This window comes from Pagrus major, chromosome 10 (genome assembly GCF_040436345.1).
Source record: "Pagrus major chromosome 10, Pma_NU_1.0".
Lineage (NCBI taxonomy): Eukaryota > Metazoa > Chordata > Actinopteri > Spariformes > Sparidae > Pagrus > Pagrus major.
The window spans coordinates 7,784,959-7,808,292 of NC_133224.1; the positions used below are offsets into that span (position 1 = coordinate 7,784,959).

General features: G+C 42.8%; 1 protein-coding gene across 4 annotated transcripts in view; it reads left to right on the plus strand.

Moving 5' to 3' along the window:
- clcn3 (chloride channel 3) overlaps window positions 1-22,165 on the plus strand; it is a 35,711-nt gene extending 13,546 nt beyond the window's left edge. For 3 of the 4 annotated variants that reach the window (XM_073475299.1, XM_073475297.1, XM_073475296.1), the window contains exons 2-14: window positions 5,016-5,176; window positions 6,240-6,339; window positions 7,317-7,504; window positions 8,375-8,497; window positions 9,376-9,582; window positions 9,676-9,756; window positions 9,847-10,099; window positions 10,704-10,996; window positions 11,083-11,269; window positions 11,667-12,065; window positions 12,235-12,451; window positions 14,088-14,163; window positions 18,416-22,165. In XM_073475299.1, the coding sequence (XP_073331400.1) occupies window positions 5,030-5,176; window positions 6,240-6,339; window positions 7,317-7,504; window positions 8,375-8,497; window positions 9,376-9,582; window positions 9,676-9,756; window positions 9,847-10,099; window positions 10,704-10,996; window positions 11,083-11,269; window positions 11,667-12,065; window positions 12,235-12,451; window positions 14,088-14,163; window positions 18,416-18,592 (2,448 nt within the window). In that variant the 5' untranslated portion in view covers window positions 5,016-5,029 and the 3' untranslated portion in view covers window positions 18,593-22,165. The remainder of the gene's footprint in view (window positions 1-5,015; window positions 5,177-6,239; window positions 6,340-7,316; window positions 7,505-8,374; window positions 8,498-9,375; window positions 9,583-9,675; window positions 9,757-9,846; window positions 10,100-10,703; window positions 10,997-11,082; window positions 11,270-11,666; window positions 12,066-12,234; window positions 12,452-14,087; window positions 14,164-18,415) is intronic. The other variant, XM_073475300.1, reaches the window with a different exon arrangement.
- Window positions 22,166-23,334: the final 1,169 nt, after the last annotated feature.

Genomic DNA, 23,334 nt, shown 5'->3' on the forward strand with positions numbered 1-23,334 from the left:
TTTTGGAAAAGGGACTTCCCTACATCTGAGCTTTTATTTCCGCTCCTTGCAGACTCACACACATTTGTAGTTTTCGGACCAGTTTGCGATCCTCAACCTTTCTTGATTTTGACCGCATTGAAGCAACTTTATCCATGTTATCTCCCTCAGGAATGTAGGCTTTAAGGACATTCACCTTAAGCCCTGTGGCCTTGTCTCGACTATCTGTGACCGTCATATGTAAACACACAAAGTAAAGTTGGGTGAAGGGGCATTTGAGTCCTCGAGCTTTGTGGTTATTTGTCAGTTTTTTTCATGCGACTGCGGGGATTCCACCAGTCAGGTTATGACGCTGGCTCTTCAGGCTTTAAGGAGGCCAGTTTACGATGCCGATCACATGACGGCTGAGCAGACTGACCCCACTCCAACCCGGCTGACCCTGGGTTTCCTAGCCAGCTGCCCTCTAAACCTCTCTGATCAGATTTACTCAACAGTAGTATAGTAGGGCTAATATAGGGGAATGCAGCGGTGGTCGTAGGATTGAACGAGCAGTTTTTCTGATGGTAGTTTCCCACCTCGCCATTGATGATAGTGGTTTTGACAGTCAGCAAGCCTGTGTGTGCACTGATGTGGCTTGAAGCCCTGACGCAGGCAGATGAGAATCGCTGTGTCACTGTACTAATGCACAGGGGAACGAAACTGAAGTCTTTTTGTCTGCGTGCCCGGCTGAACCGTTGGAGCACGATGCTGCCGACGTGCTCGTATGCAGTCCCCCGTCGGGCTCTGTTTCAACGGCGTCACCCTCACTTGGCTCCACGATTCCTGACGGGTGCCAGTAGTGCAGCAGCATCAGGAGGAGCGCCACTGATTTATCTCATCAGCCAAATCCCTCGTTTCTTACCGGAAATTGAAAGTGTTCCCTTCTAATTAAGCCACGTCCTTTCTGTTCTTACTGGTGAGGTGGACGTTTTGCAGTAGTCACTGCAGTGAAGAGCTGCAGTCTTATATTTGTGCTGCGTTGTCTTCAGAGACGGATGCTGCTGAGTTGTTGACATTTAAAGTTTTATCTTCGCATGACTCTCTGTGCCCCCCTCTGTCTGCATTTTAATTATATGTTTGGTGTGATAAATAAAGCACTCAATGAAATGTGCACTTCTGGAGCTTGTTTGTTGATTGTTGGTTTATTTTCTTCTAATACATCAACATTAGATAATTTGATGTCAGATTGAGATTTGTTAAATGCTGTTCAGCAGAAACATTGTCTCTTGTCGGAGGGCATCATCGAGTTACTGAGTCGCTTGCTCGTCAAAACCTAAAGGTGCGCCGACATGAACTGCAAAGCCGTTACTGTCGCCATCTCATTCAGCAGCCTTTTAAGAAATCCATATAAATCTTCGGTCCAAATTAATCCTCAAGTGTATTCAGGAAACACAGGATTTGTTTTGGCTGTCTTTGTCTTGACTCAGAACTCATGCCGACTGGAACAGGTTGTCCTCAAAGACCCTGCTAGCAGCTGGATGCACAAGGTCATAACGCTCTGAAGAGAAATCCTCAGTAAGCGGTTCTTTGTACTAGACCAGCAAAGTGTTGGTGCCACTCTGGAACAAGGTTTCCTGGCTGAGAGACGCAAAGAACTGGTTCCAGAGGAGGCTCTGGCTCCGAACAGGAACCTGAACCACATTGGTTGAAAAGGGGTACAACGATGCAGATGTGCATTAAATTAAAATCTCATTTTCTTTGACTGAAAGTTCATATTTCAGACCTCTGTATCCAACCACTTTTGTCGAGTCAACAACTCATTGTCATCCAAACTCCTCTTTACTTACACACATCTCATCCCTGTACAGTCCAGACCGTAGCCGTTATTCTTAAATCAAAATGGAGAATGACGGTATTGTCTCCCTGCCAAGCCTGACACTCTCACTGCCGCTGACTCCGAAACAGCTCACGCGCTCGCTTCCCTTTTCTCGTCTCAGGACGCGACACGTATCAGCTGGTCAGATGAAAGCTGCACTCGACCGTCTTGTTCCTGCGTCTTACAGAAATTCTCAGCAAAAGGGAGTTATTTCTCTTCTCCCACGTCCCATCAAACATCAAAGGCAGTGATATAAGTTAATAAGCTCTTTCAAAGGCTCTGTCATGGCCCACATCGGTAGTGTGGGAACTCTCATCTTCTGCTTATGTCTCCAGACTGAGATGTATGTAATCTGATACAAGGCATCGTCTCATTTTTAACTGCTTGTGTAGCTCATTTATTGTACGGTAACACGTGCATGGAAAGGATGCAGATGCACCGATGCCACTTTGTGATCTGTTTTATGGCCCTGGTTAGAGCCATCAAAGGGATTCGTTTTAATGTTTAATGCAGATTACTGAGGTTTAACAGCCATGAATGAGTCCTTGTTACGACCCTGCTCCAGTCGGAGATTAAAAATGTTGGGGGAAATCTGTGTCGTGGGCTGGAATGTGTATGTTTGCTGTTCAGATGCCTCTATTGACGGTGGTATGTCGATCGATTGGCATCACTCTCACCCTGCAGTCACACCTTTGTCTTCAGCCGTGTAAGAGCCAATGAATGAAGCATGTTGAGGTTATTTTGTTTAATATAGTTACAGATCAAAAACTCTTGATGGTGAACTGGATTTGAAAAGACATTTGATGACGTCATCTTGGGCTTTGGGAGTCACAGACATTTTTCAATATTTTCTCACATTACAGACCAAACAACTAATCGATTAATCGTTATCAGTAACATCCACTGCTGTCCCCTGTGCAGCAACATGGCTGACTGATGTGTGTCTGACTGCACAGTGGAGATGGACTCTTACCGTATTACAACATTCGTGTGGCCTCAGCTCAATGTGTAACAATACAGGAAGTATCTTCTAGGTTGTTTTCAAAGGACAAGTCTGACTGATGAAAGAAAAGGCCTTTCATCAGGGCTGCAGCTTACAGTATTTGTCATTATATTCACAATTAAATGAATAATAGTCTATGAACTGTCAAAAAAATGCCCAAAGTGACGTCTTGAAAGTCATTTACAATCATAGATGACAAAGAAAAGCAGCAAATCCTCACATTTAAGAAGCTAGAACCAGCAAATGTTTGACATTTTGGCTTGAAAAGTGCCTGCAATGGTTAATCGATCATCAAAATAGCTGGCAAATCATTTTCTTTCGTCAGACCAGTCCATTATTCGACTGATCATTGCAGCTCTACCTTGCATTGCGTTCCTATTTGGCTTTGAGGAATCTAATTTGTCCATCTGAAAATATCATTTCTTTCATGCTCTGGCGGTTGAAGTTATCATCCTGCAGCAGTGAAACCACACCCAGCCAGCACCACCCCAGTGCTTTTTGGCTCGCTGTTAAGATACAGTTTTCAAGCTAAAGATGCTAACTGCCTTTTCACTGGACTAGACTGCCACAGTTTCTTTTAATTAAGTGCTTTTAAACCATATTTGTTAGACTGTGTGCTTCCTGTGTTCAGTGCTTTCTCACATGAATGAACGTGACATTGCTGAATGCACACAGACAGGAGAAACGAGTTGCACTTGAACGCGTGCTCCATCATTATTTTGACCTGTAATAGCTCATATTTTTCTTTGTTCTTCTTAAAGAGAAAACGTGGCCGTTTCTCTCTGCCTCCCTTTTGTCCTGGTTTCACAATGTACTGCCTTTGTACAGATGAAGAAGAAGTCTCACATATTTGTGTCGTCACACGTAGGAGGATTAGGCTCAGCTTTTGTGACAATCTCAAACGTGGGAGGACGGACTCTCCCTAATTTATCAAACACACTTAAAGTTGTGACACAGCGTTAAACCTCACATGAAGGCCCCACTGAATTACGACAATGAATAAGATGATTAAGAGGATTTTTGATCCCACTCTTGACTCATGTATAATATGAAATATTAGTTTTTACTTTCTTTTATGTAAGAAATGTTGCATCATGCAGCCAACTCAGCCAGGGAAGCCGAATGGCAGCCATGCAAATCCTGCGATATTTCCAGATAAGAAGCAGAGAGAATCGGCCCATCGGCTGCTTCTCCTCGCTCCGTTACTGTGCGTGCTGATGTGAGTCGATATGTCTTCCTGTCCCTCCTTTTTATATTGAGTCCGTTCATCCAGACAGAACCGATCGGACCTAATCAGTAGCATTTACTGTCTCAAACTCAGCTGTACTCTTCTTCTTATAGTATCAGCACAATCTTCTAAAAGCCAGCAGACAATGTTTGCTCAGTCACTCAGTCATAGTCATGTTGAAGTCATTACTGAACTGACCGTAAATGGTAATTTGGGCCTATAGACGACCACATTGTCTCGCGGTCTGTATGCTGATACAATCAGAGCAGCGCCAGCGAGACCGCCAGACGTCCAATTAGTTAAAGTTTATTTATGCTTTAAAAGACGGAGGATTTTAACGACTCCAGGAAAAGGCCAACAAAGCATCTGCTGAAGCTTTTTAGATATAATTAAAACCTGATTGACTTCATCTTGTACAGAAAGAGCTTTTGGTAAAAGATGCTGATTGACTTTGTTGTTCAAAATGTAAAATATAAGACTGCCAGCAGATAGATGCATCCACCTACACACACAGTGATCTGCAGCTCAGACCTGCAGGAGTTTACTCATCCAGAGGTTTCAGCGGTGCAGAAAAACCTCCACTCCTGTATCGTTTTTGTTCCAGATGATGGACTGCAGGCCTCACAGGGTTTTCTCAGTGTTCGCTGTGTTTCTGACTGTGCCGTGATATCTCGGTGGTGACTGTTTTAGCTCTGCAGCGTTTCTGATGAGACGGATAATCGAGGAGCTTTAATATGCTGCGGCAACAGGCAGCATCACTGGGATGGGTCTCTTTCTTTTAATTGGCGTTTATAAAGCGCTCTCATGTACGACAGAGCAGCAAAAAGGACACTACAAGCTTTTAACATTGTCCTGATAACATTTTCTGTTTATAAAATGTGTTGAATCGCAGCCGTTCTGTAATATATAGACTTGAACACTCACTGATCACTTTCTCTTTCTGTCTCCAGCGTCTAATTACGTCATGTCTAACGGGGGCGGGGCACCCAGCAGCACCACCCACCTGTTGGACTTCCTAGAGGAGCCCATCCCTGGTGTGGGGACCTACGACGACTTCCACACCATCGACTGGGTCCGTGAGAAGTGCAAGGACCGCGAGAGGCACCGGAAGGTGAGGAGACTAAAGCATCAATGCAACCTTAAGCCTTTAAGGTCGCAGTATACTTCAAACGGGCTAGTTGGTACTAAAGGCCCCAGACATACTGTTCAGAACTTCTTGTTGGATGGTCACCTGCCTAGTCTCAAGTCATTTATTTTCTTTCAAGTCAACTTCCAAGTCATCAAAACTAGAGTCCACATCTCTTGTGTTTGAAGCACAGAAGTAGTTGTGATACGAGGTTCAAATTGATTCTCATCTCTCACTATATCAGCCCATTTCCAGTTCATACAGCTTTTGACATTAGCTGGTGTCAGCAAGAAATCCTCCGCTGCGCAGGACGTGATGTATCACACACTTCCTGTGGGTCGCACAAAAGAAGAACTGGGTCGTTTGGATCAGCAGTTTTAGCCTGAATGGCGTAACAGAAAAGGAAAATAACAAAACCTAGCGAACCTACAGAAGACGATACTTTATCTGCAGTAAACACATGGAAGAATTATTAAATATCAAACTATTGGCAGAAAAAGTTGAGTTATTCGAGCAAGTCACTACTATATATAGTCTCTTTTTTCAGCAGTTGAAGGTCAAGTATGAACTTTCATGCTCGATATAGAAATCTTCCTAACCCATGAATGAACCGTCAGCCTTCTGTCCTACATCTCCCCGTCACTGATAAAACCTCACTCTGTCAACACGTCTATCCAAATATTGACACAACTCTACAGCGCGCTTTCCAGAAGTGGTTTATTGCCCGACTACTAGAAACAGTACCTCTGAGAATTGCTTCATTTGTTTGATTTGTATGTATGTTCTTTGGCAAACATTGCTTTTATAACTTGGTCTTAAAACACTGTTACAAACTCTTTTATTGAAGCAGCAGCATGAATCCTTCCATAGTAGAGCAGATAGCTAAATGACTACTTATCACTGGAGTAGTTATGAACCTTTGACCTACTTGCATCGCTGCCAGTATCAGTCACTTGTACTTAGTTTCTCATGAGCATATTAATTTTGTTTCCTGTCTTTTATATGTATGTAATTTAGCTTTTGTTCACTGTTTCCTGTGTGTTTATAGATAAACAGTAAGAAAAAGGAGTCAGCATGGGAGTTCACAAAGAGCCTGTACGACGCCTGGTCCGGGTGGCTGGTGGTGACGCTCACTGGCTTGGCCTCAGGTAACACACACATGTCACACACATACAATACAAACACACTCACACGGCCGTTATCTCTTCCGCTGGTGACTCTCACATGCTTCGCCTCGAGCAGCTCACGCTCTGTCTTTCTCTTGGTCTCTCTCGCTCACATTTAACCACTCACTCACAAACACAAACAGAAGCCTCGGCGGTCCTCAAAGTAGCATCATATGCACATATCATATATATCTCTATGACCATAAAAAGAGAGATAACACACAGGCTTTTGTAGTCCCCTGTGAGCACCAGTTAGTCAAGGCTTTTTTATTTCTAACAGTAAAGCTTCTCTTTAGATCCGGGTCACAGGAAGGGGGAATAGTGCCACCCTGTTTTTATCCAAGTCTTAGATGATAAAAGGTCTCTGGTACTGATGAACTTTTGCCTAATGAGCCCATAACTGTGTTGCCATCAACATATTTTTCTGCGCATCTTGAGATGTTGCAATAGAAATGAGACAGCTGTTTCCACTCTAAGAGGAGAAACGAAAGATTTTCTTTTAATAAACCAAAAAGTAGCAGCAAATGAAGTCTCCCCATCGCTCTTTACAGATCTGAAGTAACCCTGCACACATTAATACAGAAACAGACAGAAAAATGTCATATTTCCATCATGTTTTCTATCACAGATGATTTTAGTCCTATATTTGAAATTAAATCAGGCCATATTTACCAAATTTACATATTTCTAGTAAAGAGTAACGCGCCTGTTGTGATTACACAAAATTTTAGGAAGCTGCAGATGAAGAGAGTTCATCTGGGCTTTGTCAGGTTTCATTTTGTATTTTTGTATTTATCGTCAAATTAACACCGACTTTCACAGACTTGGTTCGACCTTGCTGTTCTTAATTGATAACAGTTAAACATAACTAGCATGCTAACTGCCTCTGCCTCTTTCTCTCTTTTCCTGCCTTCACCTCTTCGCCCCTCGTTTCCTTCCTCGTTCCCTCCTCCTGCCAGGTGCTTTGGCTGGCCTGATTGACATTGCTGCTGATTGGATGAACGACCTGAAGGAGGGCGTGTGTCTGAGCGCCATGTGGTTCAACCACGAGCAGTGCTGCTGGACGTCCAATGAGACCACGTTCGCTGAGCGGGACAAGTGTCCTCAGTGGAAGAGCTGGGCTGAGCTAATACTGGGGCAGGCCGAGGTAGACTAACACATGCTGGGGACGTTAGCGACTGCAGAAACAATTTTCTGGGGCTTGATAGCATGAATGACCGTATACCCAGGCCTTCATTTGAATTGAGTATATTTTTCTTTTATATTTTAGCCTCGTTATTTTCCTGATTTGCTCTTTTTTGCTGCTAATGCAACCTCAGAACTTTCTCCATGTTTACCTGTTGTCTTGATGAATTCAAAAATGTAGTTTCATCAGTACAATACCATGTTAAGAATAATCATCACTCTGATGTTTTGACTTGCGTATCTGTAAATGCTTTTCAGTTTTACACTTCCTGCACTGATGTTTCACATTAAAAGCCAGCCGCACAAAGGGCATAATCTCTCCTTTGATTGAAATATAGGCAGGAAGTGTTCAGTTTTAACAACAATAGCTTACCCGCGATAACAAAACTGATTGAAAAATAATTAGTGGATGAAAACTAAAACAAGCAACAATAAAAGTGGTGACTCTGCTGTTGTTCTGGTATAATCGATGTGTTGTACCGATGTACATTATAATGAAGATCGCCATGTAAACTACGGGGAATTCGACCACCCATCTGTGTTTTATCAGGCCTTTATTTGAGACCGGCCTTTATTTGAATATGGGCTTTTTTCAGAAAATAAATGCGAACAAATTATCGACTAATTATCTCAGAAATGGGAAAATATAACGATAAAGATTGTATAATGTGTCCAAATTTGGCCTCGGCGGAAGTGACAGTGTTAACGTAGAAATAATAATCAGAACTAGAAGTAATGTCTCGTCATCTTCAGAGTTTAGTATATGTCTGTTTTTGTCACCGGTGAGTTTATTCTCACTCCTGCTGCTCTCCTCTTCCTCACCTCTCTGCAGGGGCCGGGCTCGTACATCATGAACTACTTCATGTACATCTACTGGGCTCTGTCCTTCGCCTTCCTGGCCGTCTGTCTGGTCAAGGTGTTTGCTCCTTACGCCTGCGGCTCGGGGATCCCTGAGGTGAGGAAAATGTTGCTTTTACATACAATATGTGGCTTTGTTGTCTCTCCTCGGTTGGTGCATTGAAGTCGTTGGTGGGAAAAACTCCCAACATCCAAGAGTTGAGAGTCGGCTTTCATGCAGCAACGTTTCAAGCAGAGCCATTTTTTCATTTAGGAGCTTTTTGATAGATAATCATTTGGGTGAATGTTCCTGGCAGGCATGTTTTTGTTCAGTCACACATCCCCAAATTATTTTTTGCCACAGAACATATCGGTTTTATCAAACTAATGAGGTTGGCAGGTTATCTCTTTATGCGTCTGAATGTCTTTTCTGTCTCTGTACGAGGTCCTTTGCTCTGAAACAGCCGAGAGATAGAACAGAACATCAACAGTCTCTCTTATTTTCTCATGTCTGATCAATTCGCTCTGGGCAAAGCAGTAGCCCATGAAACAGAACGCCTATAAATCTCCGCAGCTGCCTCTTAACGCCCCATGAAAGTGGTCGGATGAGTTGTGTGCACTCTGTGTCGTCACGCTTCTGGGATTCCCTTTAATGTCTTGAAGTGGCTTAAAATTGTTAATTCAGTGGGCAGCAGGGAGACGTGACAGGTTTGACCGTGCTGTGAAAAAAAGACATTTTGAGGTGAGCTTTCAAAAAAAAAAAATCCCTTTTGTTGCCATGGGAACAAGAGTGCTGGAGCTGCAATGCCGAGCCAAGTGTGTGGTCGATGGTGACTTTGAGCAGGAGGTAGAGATCCAGCTCAAGCAAAACCTGAGTGAATTTACTTAAGGAAATTAAAAAGGACGCTTGAAAATATTTCATTAGAGGTGGAGGTCGAGTGACACCATCAGTCTTCTGATTTTAACTGGTCACCTTTGGTTATCTTCTCTCCGCAGATCAAGACCATCCTGAGTGGGTTCATCATCCGGGGCTACCTAGGCAAGTGGACCCTGATGATCAAGACCATCACTCTGGTGCTGGCTGTGGCGTCTGGCCTCAGCCTGGGGAAGGAGGGCCCCCTGGTCCACGTGGCCTGCTGCTGTGGGAACATCTTCTCCTACCTCTTCCCCAAGTACAGCAAGAACGAGGCCAAGAAACGAGAGGTGAGAGAGAAGAAGTCCAACAGAGAATTATGTTGTTATGATGTCTAGCTGTGTTTTAGAGTCAGCTGAGGTGCGTTTGTTTTGTCCTCTCAGGTTCTCTCTGCTGCGTCTGCGGCCGGAGTGTCTGTTGCTTTTGGAGCCCCGATCGGAGGAGTTCTCTTCAGCTTGGAGGAGGTGCAGCACACGTCGTTATAGACTCGTATACTAACCAGGAACGACTTTTAACCGCAGCTAATCATGTAAACTCTCCTCTCTCTTCTCCAGGTGAGCTACTACTTCCCTCTCAAGACGCTGTGGCGCTCCTTCTTCGCTGCCCTGGTGGCCGCCTTCGTCCTGCGCTCCATCAACCCGTTTGGTAACAGCCGCCTGGTGCTGTTCTACGTGGAGTACCACACGCCGTGGTACCTGTTTGAGCTCATCCCTTTCATCCTGCTGGGAGTGTTCGGAGGCCTCTGGGGAGCGTTCTTCATCCGAGCCAACATCGCTTGGTGCCGGCGGCGCAAGTCGACACGCTTCGGTAAGTACTTTGACTTGACCTTTGGATATGTCAGCCAGCGCAGGTGTTTGAAGGTGAAGAGGAAGGGCTGTCTTGAAATCAGCCTCTTTAATGCTCCGAGCAAAGATGACGTGACTCAGCACGTTGGCACGACTTTAGTGATTAGTGACACTTTTAATGTCAAGAGAGACAATTTTAGATTTAAAACAACAGTCTGAACATTTAAACAGGTGTTTCTTGCTGTCTTGCTGATCCTCACATGGCTGGTATGAAGCTTCAGCAGTCTGAGTTATTCAAATCAAGTGAATATCTTCCAAACTTCGTCTTTTTTAGCATGAAAGTGCTTCTTTTTGTTTGCCTGTTGAATGGCATTGAAGGTATAATAACACAAAGAGCATATTTTGTACAAAAACACTGACTTTTAAAGATATTCAGTTGATTTGTCCTATTTAAACTGCTGAAAACAAAGAGAATTTGTTTATTTCGATCAGTCAATAAAGATCTTTCTCCTCTGATTAAAATTTCTGTCCCAAAACTACATAATGCACCTTTAAAAAGCCTTAATTGTCGTGGCTGAATCATTTAAATTCATCAGTATTTGACTCAGTTGTTCCTCTCTTTTCAGGCAAGTACCCTGTGTTGGAGGTGATCTTGGTGGCAGCCATCACAGCTGTGTTTGCTTTCCCGAACCCGTACACGCGTCAGAACACCAGCGAGCTCATAAAGGAGCTGTTCACCGACTGTGGCCCGCTGGAGTCCTCACAGCTCTGCCAGTACCGCAGCCAGATGAACGGCAGCAAGGCCTTCAGCGACAACCCCAACCGGCCGGCAGGGCCCGGCGTCTACGCCGCCATGTGGCAGCTCTGCCTGGCGCTCATCTTCAAAATCATCATGACCATATTCACCTTTGGGCTCAAGGTGGGTGTTTTATCCAAACGAGGCGGATTTATTTCAACCTACATGTCTTCATCAAAACAAAACAAGTTCTTGCTTGTCATCCTCAGGTACCGTCGGGTTTGTTCATCCCCAGCATGGCCATCGGGGCGATCGCAGGGCGGATCGTCGGAATCGCCATGGAGCAGCTCGCCTACTATCACCACGACTGGTTCCTGTTCAAAGAGTGGTGCGAGGTGGGAGCCGACTGCATCACTCCAGGGCTGTATGCCATGGTGGGCGCCGCGGCGTGTCTGGGTGAGTCAGCAGATAAAGAAATGTTGTGTCGATGCTTGTTTATTCGGTGCCAAGGGGTGGGCGATACGATTATGTATACTGTGAGACAATAAAAATGTATTAACCCAAAATATTTTTATATATTTTTACTCTCCTGCCTTTTAATATCTGGTTGTATCAGAAGATTTTGGGCATTTCTGCTACTTTGCAATATTGGATTTACATGCAGGTATTTAATTCACTAAACTAGACAAAAAACATCCTTCCTATCAGTTATTTAATCAATAAGGCATCTCTCAATTGATCTTCTCTTAATATACCCTGATTGGATTGTGACTTGATGAAAAGGAAAACCAACAAATGTATAATTTTGAACAACAAACATTCTGGTGAATATAAAAGTAAAATCTGTCCTCAGGTGGTGTGACCCGTATGACCGTCTCCCTGGTCGTCATCGTCTTCGAGCTGACCGGCGGCTTGGAGTACATCGTCCCCCTCATGGCCGCCGTCATGACCAGCAAGTGGGTGGGCGACGCGTTCGGCCGCGAGGGAATCTACGAGTCCCACATCCGTCTGAACGGATATCCCTTCCTGGACGCCAAGGAGGAGTTCACGCACACCACGCTGGCCAGGGAGGTGATGAGGCCTCGACGCAGCGACCCGCCGTTAGCGGTGTTGACGCAGGATGACCTGACGGTGGAGGAGCTGCAGTCCACCATCAATGAAACCAGTTATAATGGTTTCCCTGTGATAGTGTCCAAAGAGTCCCAGAGGCTGGTGGGCTTCGCTCTGCGCAGGGACATCACTATCGCTATAGGTGAGTCGGCAGAGAAGGACCGTTTCAAGGAAGGTTTGTTGAAGGTTTAAAGGTTTGTTTGTTCGTCAGATTAACCGAAAATGCAAATAATCCTTAGCTGCAGCTAGTTAAGTTAAGTTATTTGGGCAAAAAGTAACAAAATATGTATTTCTCGTTCCTTTCTCTACAGAAAATGCTCGCCGCAAGCAGGAGGGCATCATGTTGAACTCCAGGGTGTACTTCACCCAGCATGCACCCACCCTACCGGCCGACAGCCCCCGGCCCCTCAAACTGCGCTCCATCCTCGACATGAGCCCCTTCACCGTCACCGACCACACCCCCATGGAGATCGTGGTGGACATCTTCAGGAAGCTGGGGCTGCGCCAGTGCCTGGTCACTCACAACGGGTAAGTAGGAAATGAAAGTGTGTTAAGAGGAAGGATGTGACGTAAGAGCAGAATCCTTCTCACATCCTTCGATCCGGCGGTGTTATGATCGACCGACCCGCCCGAGGTCGACAGACATTGCGCAAGCACATGTACACACCGTCTGGTGTTGCATGGAGGTCCCTGGGTTTACCCTGTAATCTGCATGGCCTGGCCTAACCGCGGTGCTGCACTTCCTTTACCCCCCCTACTGAACAATAACAGACGTCTCCTCTGTGGAAGAGACCGAGCTGCTGAAACTAACTACAGCTACATAACAGGTATCATGTTGTGGTCTGAAACTTTACAGTAACTGAGAAGAAATGTCTCATGATCAGGTTGAGTGAAGGATTTTGGGTTTTGTAGAGAGCCGCCTGCTGGTGTGATCGAGGAACTACAGGACAGATGGTGTTTAACAGCTGATGATCACCTCTGTCAGAGAGGAGCTGTGTTTTTATTTTATTTACGTTGAACTATTTTTTATTTGCATTTTAAGGGATGAAGCTGTTCTTATTCTATGTTTTTCTTTCTCACAACAAATGAAAAAAAAAAAAAAAATTTACAAAGTACAGCCCATTTCTTCTTAATCAAGAAGTACATTTTATAAACAGGACACGGAGATATAGTTTTATTTCTCTCGAGTAATTCACTTTAACAGCTGGGACTGTTTCTTGTGGATTCATGTGCATGTTTTACTGAATATATACAATAGCAGGACACTACAGTGCCCATGTTTATAATGATGTTAGCTCAAATGTGTCTCATTGATGTGTTCTTTAAATTGTTTTAATGAGGGTCTGTGGCACCGAAGAAGAAACAGTCAAACAAAAAATATTAAGTGGATCAATTCATTGTTGTTTTATTGAAATTAAGAAAAACACAGAATATCACCGGACTCATCCTTCACCAACTTTACGTCCAAATTTGGCGCAAATTTCAAACACAAGTCCAGAAAATCTGCAAAATAAAGTACAAATTAATGTGCGTTTCCGTTCAGCACCGTTCTCTGAATATTAGGAATTAGCAGGGCTGGACAATATCGTGATATGAGACTATAAATCATCTTAGATTTTTTTTGGATATTGTCGTACTGTGATGTGAAATAAGTGTTGTCTTTTCCTGGTTTTAAAGGCTGCACTACAGAGTAAGACTTTTCTACTTGTTCTGATAGTTGTGGATTAGATCCACATCCACAGTTTCATCTCCAAAATATTCAAGTTGTTTTTGCCCAGTCCGAGTATTTAAGTGCTTTTGAGATATTGTGATATAATTGTAAGGCCGCATTGCCCAGCCCGAGGAGTCAGGAGCTGTTAAACTGCAGCAGAAGAGGCTGCGATGAGTCAAACCTCTTCAGACCTCACGATTAAAGACAAAATAGTTGATTAGATTAATTCTCCAACATAATGTGTGAAACTGATTTTTAAACTTATAAAGTTTTGTTGTTTTGTGTTCATTGAGTTGTGTAACTTTGAGTTGTATTTTAAGTTCCACTTGTTATGTATGTTTTTGTGCTGCTGCTGTCTGTTCTCTCTCTGTCTCTCTTCTGTTTGTTGTTTTTGTTTGTTTGTTTGTTTGTTGTTTTTTGGGCAGTTTACCGAGTAACGGGTGTGTGTTTCAGGATTGTGTTGGGCATCATCACAAAGAAGAATATATTAGAGCATCTGGAGGAGCTCAAGCAGCACACGGAGCCCCTGGTGACTAGCCCCGCCCCTTTTACACATGTGACCCCTCCCCTTACTTTTGCACCTGTCTCTTAGGCTCCGCCTCTTTAAGAGGGCTGCATGAAAACTTGGTGTGAAAAAACAAAACAAAAAACTTGTTGACAGTTCCCGGTTAAACACGGAGCCTTCCTTTTCTTCTTCTTCTTTCACTTCCTGTCGGCACTTCTGTTGTTCGTGGGTTGTTTTGGTGTGGATTCACCTTTTTTAATGAAGTCGTTCATCTCAGACAGACATCCGTAGATAGACGTCCTCTGACCTCATCTCCATCGCTGGCAGCAGTTGCAGATTCAACGAGTCGTAGTGTAGAAAAGCTTTGTTGTGTTTTCTGGGTCCTGTAATGTCGGACCTCGATGGGAACTGTCACTCACATCAGTCTAGAGCCCCTTTCAGACATGTGCTTCATTATTTAGATGGGCTGGCAGCTTAATGTGCTAATCTTTACATCAGATTTCCAACACGGCTCAGGTCTGAATCGAATGGCGTCACATTAACGTGAAAAAGTGAAGGTACGGAAGCTGAGAGCGGCCGCACTTGCAATTTTTTTTACATTTTTTTGTGGCTTTCTTGAAATCATGAGTTAATAATTTTGTTATCTCAACCTAACAAAGCTTGTTTTGTCGAGATGATGAAGTAATTAACGATGGCATTTTAAAAAATTGCAGTCATGGCCGCTTTTGGCTTCCGTACAAAGGCTACAGCCGCACAAAACTTAAACCTATAAAGATTTTAATTGAGTCTTTTTGTTCTGCTGCACGACAGCTGAAAAGAGTATTTAGTTACAAGAATCCCTGAATCTAATTTAAGATGACTGCGTACATTGTGAATATCTAGCAGAAAGGGTTTACAAACAGCAAGCGAGCAAATGAAAAGAGTCACAATCTACCTTTTGCTTTAGCACGCTCACATTGTTGGCTGCTCATTCCTTCCTGGATCCACTTTATCTGATGAAATGTCTTCTGAAATCTGGGTCGATGAGACGAGTGAGAAGCTAACGATGCTCATTCATTAAGCCACTGAGATTAACAGTCTCTCAAAAGAAGTTTTAAAATCCATCACTGGTGCAGCTGAGAGAACTGCCTTCATATCGTTGATGTCCAGAATCACTTGTTGTTCAACTATAGTGACGATAATTTGTCTACAAAGAGGTAAATTTACAGTTTACAAAGGATGATACCTGAGACACAACATTTTAAATGATTTCTCTCTCTATTGACCCTTCTTTAACGCCGTAGTCTGTGTCAAAAATCCATAAATTTCTATAACCTCAGCCAGCAGCGTTCCAGTTTCCATGTCTGAAAAGGGCTCAGTAGATTCACAGAGTGCAGCTTTGCAATTCATCTCCATCTCAGTGCATCTGTAGCTACTGTAGCTCTGCTTAGTGCTGTGTCAGCTGCATCATGCTAGCGCCTTTTAATACGAGGTTCATCAAACTACATCATGTTTTCTGATTTATATTCAATAGCTCAGATGTGTTAATATATGATATTTTAACCATGATGTCTGTTGTGTGTCTCCCATCTTCCTCTCACAACAGTAGTCCCTCATTTCATTTTTAAGACTTCACCCTCCCTCAATTATCTACACCGTCATTAACGACTGCTTTTTCCTCTTCTTTTGTTTTTGCTTTAAACCCCCCTCGAACCCACCGTATCGCCCTGGGTCTCCGCAGATTGACGACATCTGACTTGGCGAGTAGCTAGCCGCCTTGGGAAAGCGGACTACCGTTGTTTTTAATACTGTGTAGAGGGGTGGTGTCTGTCAGTAGAAGGGAGGGAGATGATCTCTAGTGATAAGATTCATTCCCACACTTCCCTTCATCCTGCAGTGGTAGTGAATGCTGTGATGGAGTGACGTTGTTGTGCTGATTGGTGCTATTAGTGCTGTAGTGACCCTAGCTAGCTAGCTAGTTAGCGTGTGCTGATGAAATGACCCTGATGAAGTTTTGACTAATCTCGTGCTTTAACCTGACGATGTTTCCTCTGAGCCAGCAGTGTCCTGTCGCCTTCAAACACTTTTATGTTCTCAAAAAGAAGGAAAAACTTAATAACGCCTTTGATTTATAGATTACATTATGATCAAGAATCTTTTATTCTAACATAGTTAATTCATTTAATTTTCAGGCTACTGAAAACATACAACAAGCCAATACTTTACACAAGAGAGCACATTAATACACACACAATGTTCCTATGTGTATAAACAGATTTAAGACAAAGTAGCAAACAGAAAACGTCAGACAAACATCAAAAATTGAAGAGCAACATCATAAATCTCTCTAATAGTCTCTTTTAAAAAATAAATCCATACAAAAAACAAAGTAAAAAAGTGTTTACAATAAAAACCTACAAGAAAAACAAACAAGATCCAGAACTTGAGAGAAAAACAGTGGATAAAAAAAGTTGAAAAATGAAGAAAGAAAAAAAGAAAATACAGAAAAACAAATACAAATGTATAAAAAAGCATTGCAAATAAAATTTAAAAAGGTATTTAATTAAAAACATAAGCATTAGATACAAAAACACTTAGTTAAACACCAGTTAATGAAACTTAAGTTAATAGTTATTTAACTGTTTGTAATTGGGAAGCTGTTATAAAGTTGAAGCTGGTGTTTATAAATCTTTACAATTGCTTAATAAATGGTTTATAAAGCATTTCATTGTTTGTTAACAGTAACAATTACAATTAAGTGTTACCATATACTTCTTTTTCTTTTTTTATACTTTGTGAGTCATTAACCACTGATGTAAAACACAAGAAACTTTCTAGACAAACTATTTTGCGTCTCTTTTACATTTCTCACTTGGTTGCAGCATCAAAATGACTTCATTCGGACATTTTTACCTGTTTTCTGATGGCTGCTGAGTCATTCTGGGAAATGTAGGAAATCTTAAGCTTTGACAAAATATGTGTTTTGTTAAAATGTAGTTCTAGCTCGCATTTAAAATGCATTCAATAGGTCTTAAATTTGTCTTTCTAATAAAAACGTGAGACAGAACTGCTGGCTGACGGGAGACATCGCCTCCACCGGCTGACCCCTCACATACACACTGATCTGTACCTGGTGTCCCAACCCTCTACGACTGTCTTCTTCTCTGGTTTTAAGTTGAACGAGAGCAGTCGTAGATCTCAGCAGCTGTTGGGGAAGCCCGGGGTCAGACAGTGTGACGTCTCACCAGTGTTTCATTTCTCCTGCTGCCTGTAGCTGTAGCTCTAATCCCCCCCCCCCCCCCCCCCGACAGGTCATCTCACTCAGACCTGGGTTCAAATGTCTGTTGTACTGTACTCACCTTCTCCAGGGTTCAAATGAAGCTGAACGTCTAATGAATAAAAAAAAAAACCCAAAACCTGCAAAGCTTTTTGGACCCAACTCTGCTCTCCTCTACCTCTGTAGCACTCGGTTAGTTTGGCTTCAGATGCTTCTCTTCACTTGACCTCAGACCACATTCACAGCTGGATTCAAGAGCACGAGTGTCGGCACTTTGTGGTTATTACTAACGTTTAAAACGGCTGGCGAAACAAAGCCATTTCTACAATCCCCCCCAGCCTGAGACGTGCTCTTGAATCAGCAGGAATAATGTCGACTAACTGAATATTTAGACACTTGTTACTAAGTCAGACTCGGGCTTGTTATCTGGGTCGATCAGGTAAACTTGTAGAGGAAGAAGAGGACGAGGTGGCGGCAGCTCGGTCACACGAGTCAGAAATTAAATGTAGTGGAGTAAAAAGAACAATGTCTGCCTCCAAAATGTAGCGGAGTGAAAGTATAAAGTAGCAGAAAATGGAAACACTCGAGTTTTCTGACTCCTGTGACGAGGTCGTCTCCTCCTCTTCTCCTCAGACGTCCTAACTTTTCTCCACTTCCTGTTCAACCACTTCCTGTCTCCTCGTAGGATCCAGTTCTTCCTCCTCACCAGCTTCTCGGAGCGACACCCTGCTCTCCGGTAGAGGAGGTGCTCTTTCACACCTGCTCTCGCCTCCTCTTCCTCTCCTCCTGCTGACTTTTGCCTCCTCAGGGAGTCGTGTTTTTGTTGGCTCGCCAAACCACAAACTGATTTTTACGATTCGCCTCCGATAAACCGATTTAAATCATCTCTGATCGAGAACATTCACACCCAGCCAACAAAAACACGACGATGTTTTTCTCTCCTGCGCTCCTGCTGCAAACCACCAGCACCTCCTCACTCTTCTCCTCCTCTCCTCCCCTGTCCTTTGTCTCCCTCTGCAGGCGGCTTCTTGGTATTATCACAAAAAAAGATATCCTGCGTCACATGGCTCAAATGGCAAACCAAGATCCCGAGTCCATCATGTTCAACTGATCCGCTCCTTCCAGGACGGCCGGGGGGGAGGGGGAGACGACAGCGAGGAGGAGGAGGTGCACCTCCTGGACGGCTCCAATCTCTGACATTCGGACCCTTTTGTTTCTTTTTAGTTTTGAAGCTTTGTAGGCCGTGAACCTCGCCGACCGACTGTGGCTCCCAGAGACTTTTAAACCGGCCACGAGAGGGAACAGATAAAAAAGACTTTGTTGTTATCGTTGTGGCTGCTGAGGACACGACGAGGTCGCGGGGTCAAAGGCGCGCACACACACGAGGAATGCACTTTTTACACACACACACACACACACAAAAATCACAAAAACACACTTTTGCACTCACCTCAAACATGCATGCTCTCTCTCTTCTCACACACACACACACACACACACACACACACACTGTAAGACTCCCTAAGCTGTACAGAAAACACCCGTTTGCACTCTTCGTGTGCCTCACCTGTTGTGTCCGCTGAGGTCGCCTGGCAGAGGTCAAAGGTCAGAATGAACCGCCGAAATTAAGGGACGCGATGAGGGACCTTTAACCTCCAGGCCCCCCCCGCGCCCCCCCTTCCCCCTGCACACACACCAGACCTGTCCGTCCTCCAGAGAAATGCATTGTTTACCTGTGAATTACATGTGTGTGCGTGTGAGAAACATGTGTGTGTCACTACATTCCAGCCAGGTTACCACGGGAACCGAGAGGACGCGCGCTCGCACCTCGCCTCACCTCCCCCCCGACGGCAGCAGCTCACGATCACACGGCGCACGGCTGCTCACATCGGTGCACGTCGGTCTGAATGACATGGCTATGACGAGTGTGTATGTGTGCGTGTCTGTCTGTGTGTGTCTGTCTGTGTGTCTGTCTGTGTGTCTGTCTGTGTGTGTGTGTGTGTGTGTGTCTGTGCGTTGGAGAGAGAGAGAGAGAGAGAGAGAGAGAGAGGGCGGTAGAGAGACATGGATGGGTACTGTATCTCAAGAACAAAACAATGTTCGCTGTCAAGAAGGAAAAAAGTGAAGATCTTTTGTTAGTGTGTGTTTTCATTTCTGAGCCAGCTTGAGTTTTGTATGTGTGTGTGTGTGTGTGTGTGTGTGTGTGTGTGTGTGTGTGTGTGTCACACCCGTTGAGTGTGAAAGCAGGTCGAGTGTGCGAGTAAAGAAACGAGAGAAAAAAGGAAAAAGAGTCCAGATGGAGTTGTTCTGTGTTTCTGTTACAGGAAAACAAATATATGAGATTTCCTTTTTTCTTCTTCTTCTGCTCTTGTTGTTCCTCGTTCTTCGTGCTATAATCAACTAAATTTTTTAGGCCTGAAGTGAAACAAAACTGGAAATCTGCACTGTTTTAAGTGATCGGTTAAAGGCTGGCGTCGATGCGACGCTTCTTGTTTTATTTTTAACTTCTGAAATCTGTCCACGTCTTTGAGAAAGAAAACAGAAATTCATCTCATAGTTTATCGTAGAAACACTCCATCACATCCTTCTTTTGAATCTAACTCACACAAGAAACTTTCCACCTGAGCAAAGACTCAATATTTTATCTATCTGGCACCTCGTCCACGTCACACTGTCAGTCGACAGTGTTTGGTTTAATCTGCTTTGTGTGCAGATGGGTGAAAGTTAAAGGTGCACGACGTAATTTTGGAGAATAAATTATAATCGGAAGAGAAAAGATCTTCACTCGTTGATTTTAAACTTATATTTGCAGTCGCCTCTGTTCTCACTTCAGACAGCGTTCTGGGGACCTTAAAACCATGTGAGGACCTCTTGTTTATTTTCTGTTATAAACATACTGTAGATCAAATAAATACTTTAGAGTTTGTATTATTAACTTCTACATTTTGTAAATGTTGCCTTTCTGAATTTGATTTATTTTCCAAAACTACGGAGTGCACCTTTAAAGCACCGGACAGTTTAGGTAACTAAGATTTTGAAAACTAACCAAAGCCAAAATAAAAGATTGTTAGATATTCAAACAAACAAACAAACAAACAAACAAAAATAGTTTTAAAACAAACTAACGTAGATTACTTGAGGCCCCGCCTCCAAACACGTGGGACGCTGTCTCACTTCTTGTGTTGCAGGCTGAAACTCAACAAGTGTATATTTACAAAAACAATAAAGTTTATCGGTTTTGAACATTAAATATCTCGTCTTTGTACTGTTTTCAATTGTGTAGCGGTCAAAAAGGATTTACAAATCAAAGTGTTCTGTTTTTATTTACATCTTGCACAGCATCCCAACTTTATTTGGAGTCAGGGTTGTAGAAGTTAACGACAATAAATTGCTCTTTTTGTGCTCCAGAGCAGAAATACTTAGGAATCGTAATGATATGAGCCACAGTGAAGCTATAAATCCTCACACTTTAGAAGCTGGAACCAGCAAATGTTTGACCTTTTTTTCTTTTGCTGTATAAATCACATTAATGATTAATCGTTTCGGGAACAGGAGGAGACTAACGAGAAAAACCAACAAAAACAAATTCAAAACATCGTTAAATGTTCAAACAAAAACAGTCCGTAATAATTAATTTGAATAGAAAAAGTTGATTATCTTTATTTTGGTAAAACATCCCATGTTAACGTCTCTAAACTGCTCGTTTCGTTCTCCCAAAATCATATTCGAACTGTAACGATGGAAACCAGCGTGAAGCTAAAAGTCTTCCTGTTTAAGAAGCTTTAACCAGCAGATGTTTGGCTTTTTTTTGTTTTGTTTAATAAATGACAAAATACTTCAGCTCTGAAGAACTTATGAACTTTCTTCCAAACTTTTTTGAGGCAGAAAAAATGTAGATTAATTATGACAAGACGACTTTTATTTAAATCGTGACCCCGTCAAATGAAGCATTTTCCTCATCAGTGGTCACAGATGAGCTGTCTACATTTAAAACAAACAGTGATGTTATCTCCTGTATGTTCCCAATGAAACTACTCAGTTTTTAAAAGATAAAAAGCCGACGTTAAAGAAATAAAGACAAAATAATCAAACTTTCAACTCTAACACTTCTAGGCCAACATGAAGGAAAAGTGCCGATAGTCGAGAATTAACTGTCGCGCCCAAAATGATCCAATCTTTACTGTTTTTAACTCTTAACGTCTATCATCTCACGACCTCAAAGACCAACTGAGATCAAGTCTCTACGTCTGCCAAGTGCCTGGCGAAGGTTTTTAGGCTTTTCACACCGGTGTTTTCCCCTGTAACACCTGCTACTCCCACGAGAAGCTCCCTCTGTCCTCAGAGCATGTGACGTGTTGGGCAAACGAAGCGATGGTGAAGCGGGGACAAACAATAGCACCTTACGTGTTGAGTGGCGGCAGTTTGTGTGTGTGTGTGTGAATGTGTGTGTGTGTGTGTGTGAGAGGAAGGTCGGGTTCATCCTGTGTACTCGTTTCCGTTGCGGTGGCGGTCCTGCTGCAGGTGGACGGGCAGCAGGGCGTCGTCTTTGTTAACCAGTGGTGTTGCCTAACATTATATTTCATACTGATCTCGATGTTTTCTCCCTTTTTATTTTTTAATTTATGGATAGTGTTCGATAGAGTTGTGCATTATTATGAAGAATTTTATGTATGATTACATTTGATTGTTTGATTGTACGTTTAAAACAAAATATGTAAAAGATTAAAATTTTGTTTTAAATTAAAAATTAAGAAAAATATTCAAGTTGCACACGGTGGCTGTTTGGGTCTTTATTTGGGGTTTTTAACAGATTGTCTGGATTGTTTTACAAGTTATAATGTCTTGACACATTTTTAGGGTGTTGGGTCTTATGATTTTTTGGCACTGGTAGCAACAAGATGTACGTTTCCTCAATGTCAAACAGTATTTATTACTTAAAGAACTATAAAAATAGGCATCACAGTAATAAACTTACCAACTTACCACATTTATCTTATTTGTCAATTTACGTATGTAACCTTAAACATTTTTTGGTTGTGCGGTTTTATTTCATTTGTGTTTTGTCGTTATTTAGGATATTTTCTTATTTCTTACATATTTCAATTAGTGTCTGAATATTCTTAAACATTTAAATGTGTATTATCATTATATCTGTGGCAAAAATTAGTTTTAAAATGCCAATAATATCTTTTGATGACAGGAGGATATAAAAAAAGTTTCCACTCAGGATCCATTTTCTCGCTAGCTTTAGACCACATCTTGTCGTCTTCATCAGGGGATGAAGTTGCTTATTTTGCTGCTGTTTCGAGGGTCGAGAATGAAATGTCAAAGTCAGTATTTAAGCCAGTTAGTTACAAAACACAAACTTAGAAATGCTGACATCTTTCGATTCTCAAAAATACGGACACTTACATTTTCCAGTGTATCTTTACAGGATCAGTTCGCAAATTTTACATATGAAGATCAGTTTACTCCTTTTGGTTTGTCGTACTCAGCCTGTAAAAACAGTTTGAGTGTCTTCTGATGATGTCATCATTTATCTCTCTTATCTCTCATAGAAAGACACGGGCTTGTAGGATTCAGTATGTCAAAACTTTTTAACTATATTTTAAAGACATTTCTTTCCAGACTAGAAGTCAGGGAAACCTCCCGCTTCATCTGCACCATCATGAGTGTAACGATGGCTTCACAGTGATGGGAGTGGATCAGGAGAAACTTTGGACTGAGTCCGATAGAGGAGATTCTCTGCTCACCACTTCCCGAACACAGACCGCCCACAGAAAGCTTTCAGAGTTTGAAAGTAGCTCAGAGACGATGACAAAGGCTGAAGTGTTGTACTGCTCCACGTCTCCTCTTCGTGTCCTGTTACAGACCATCCATTATTCACCGCTCGGTCAGTCAACAACCTCAGACTGTTTCTTTGTGTTCACCTGCCGGCT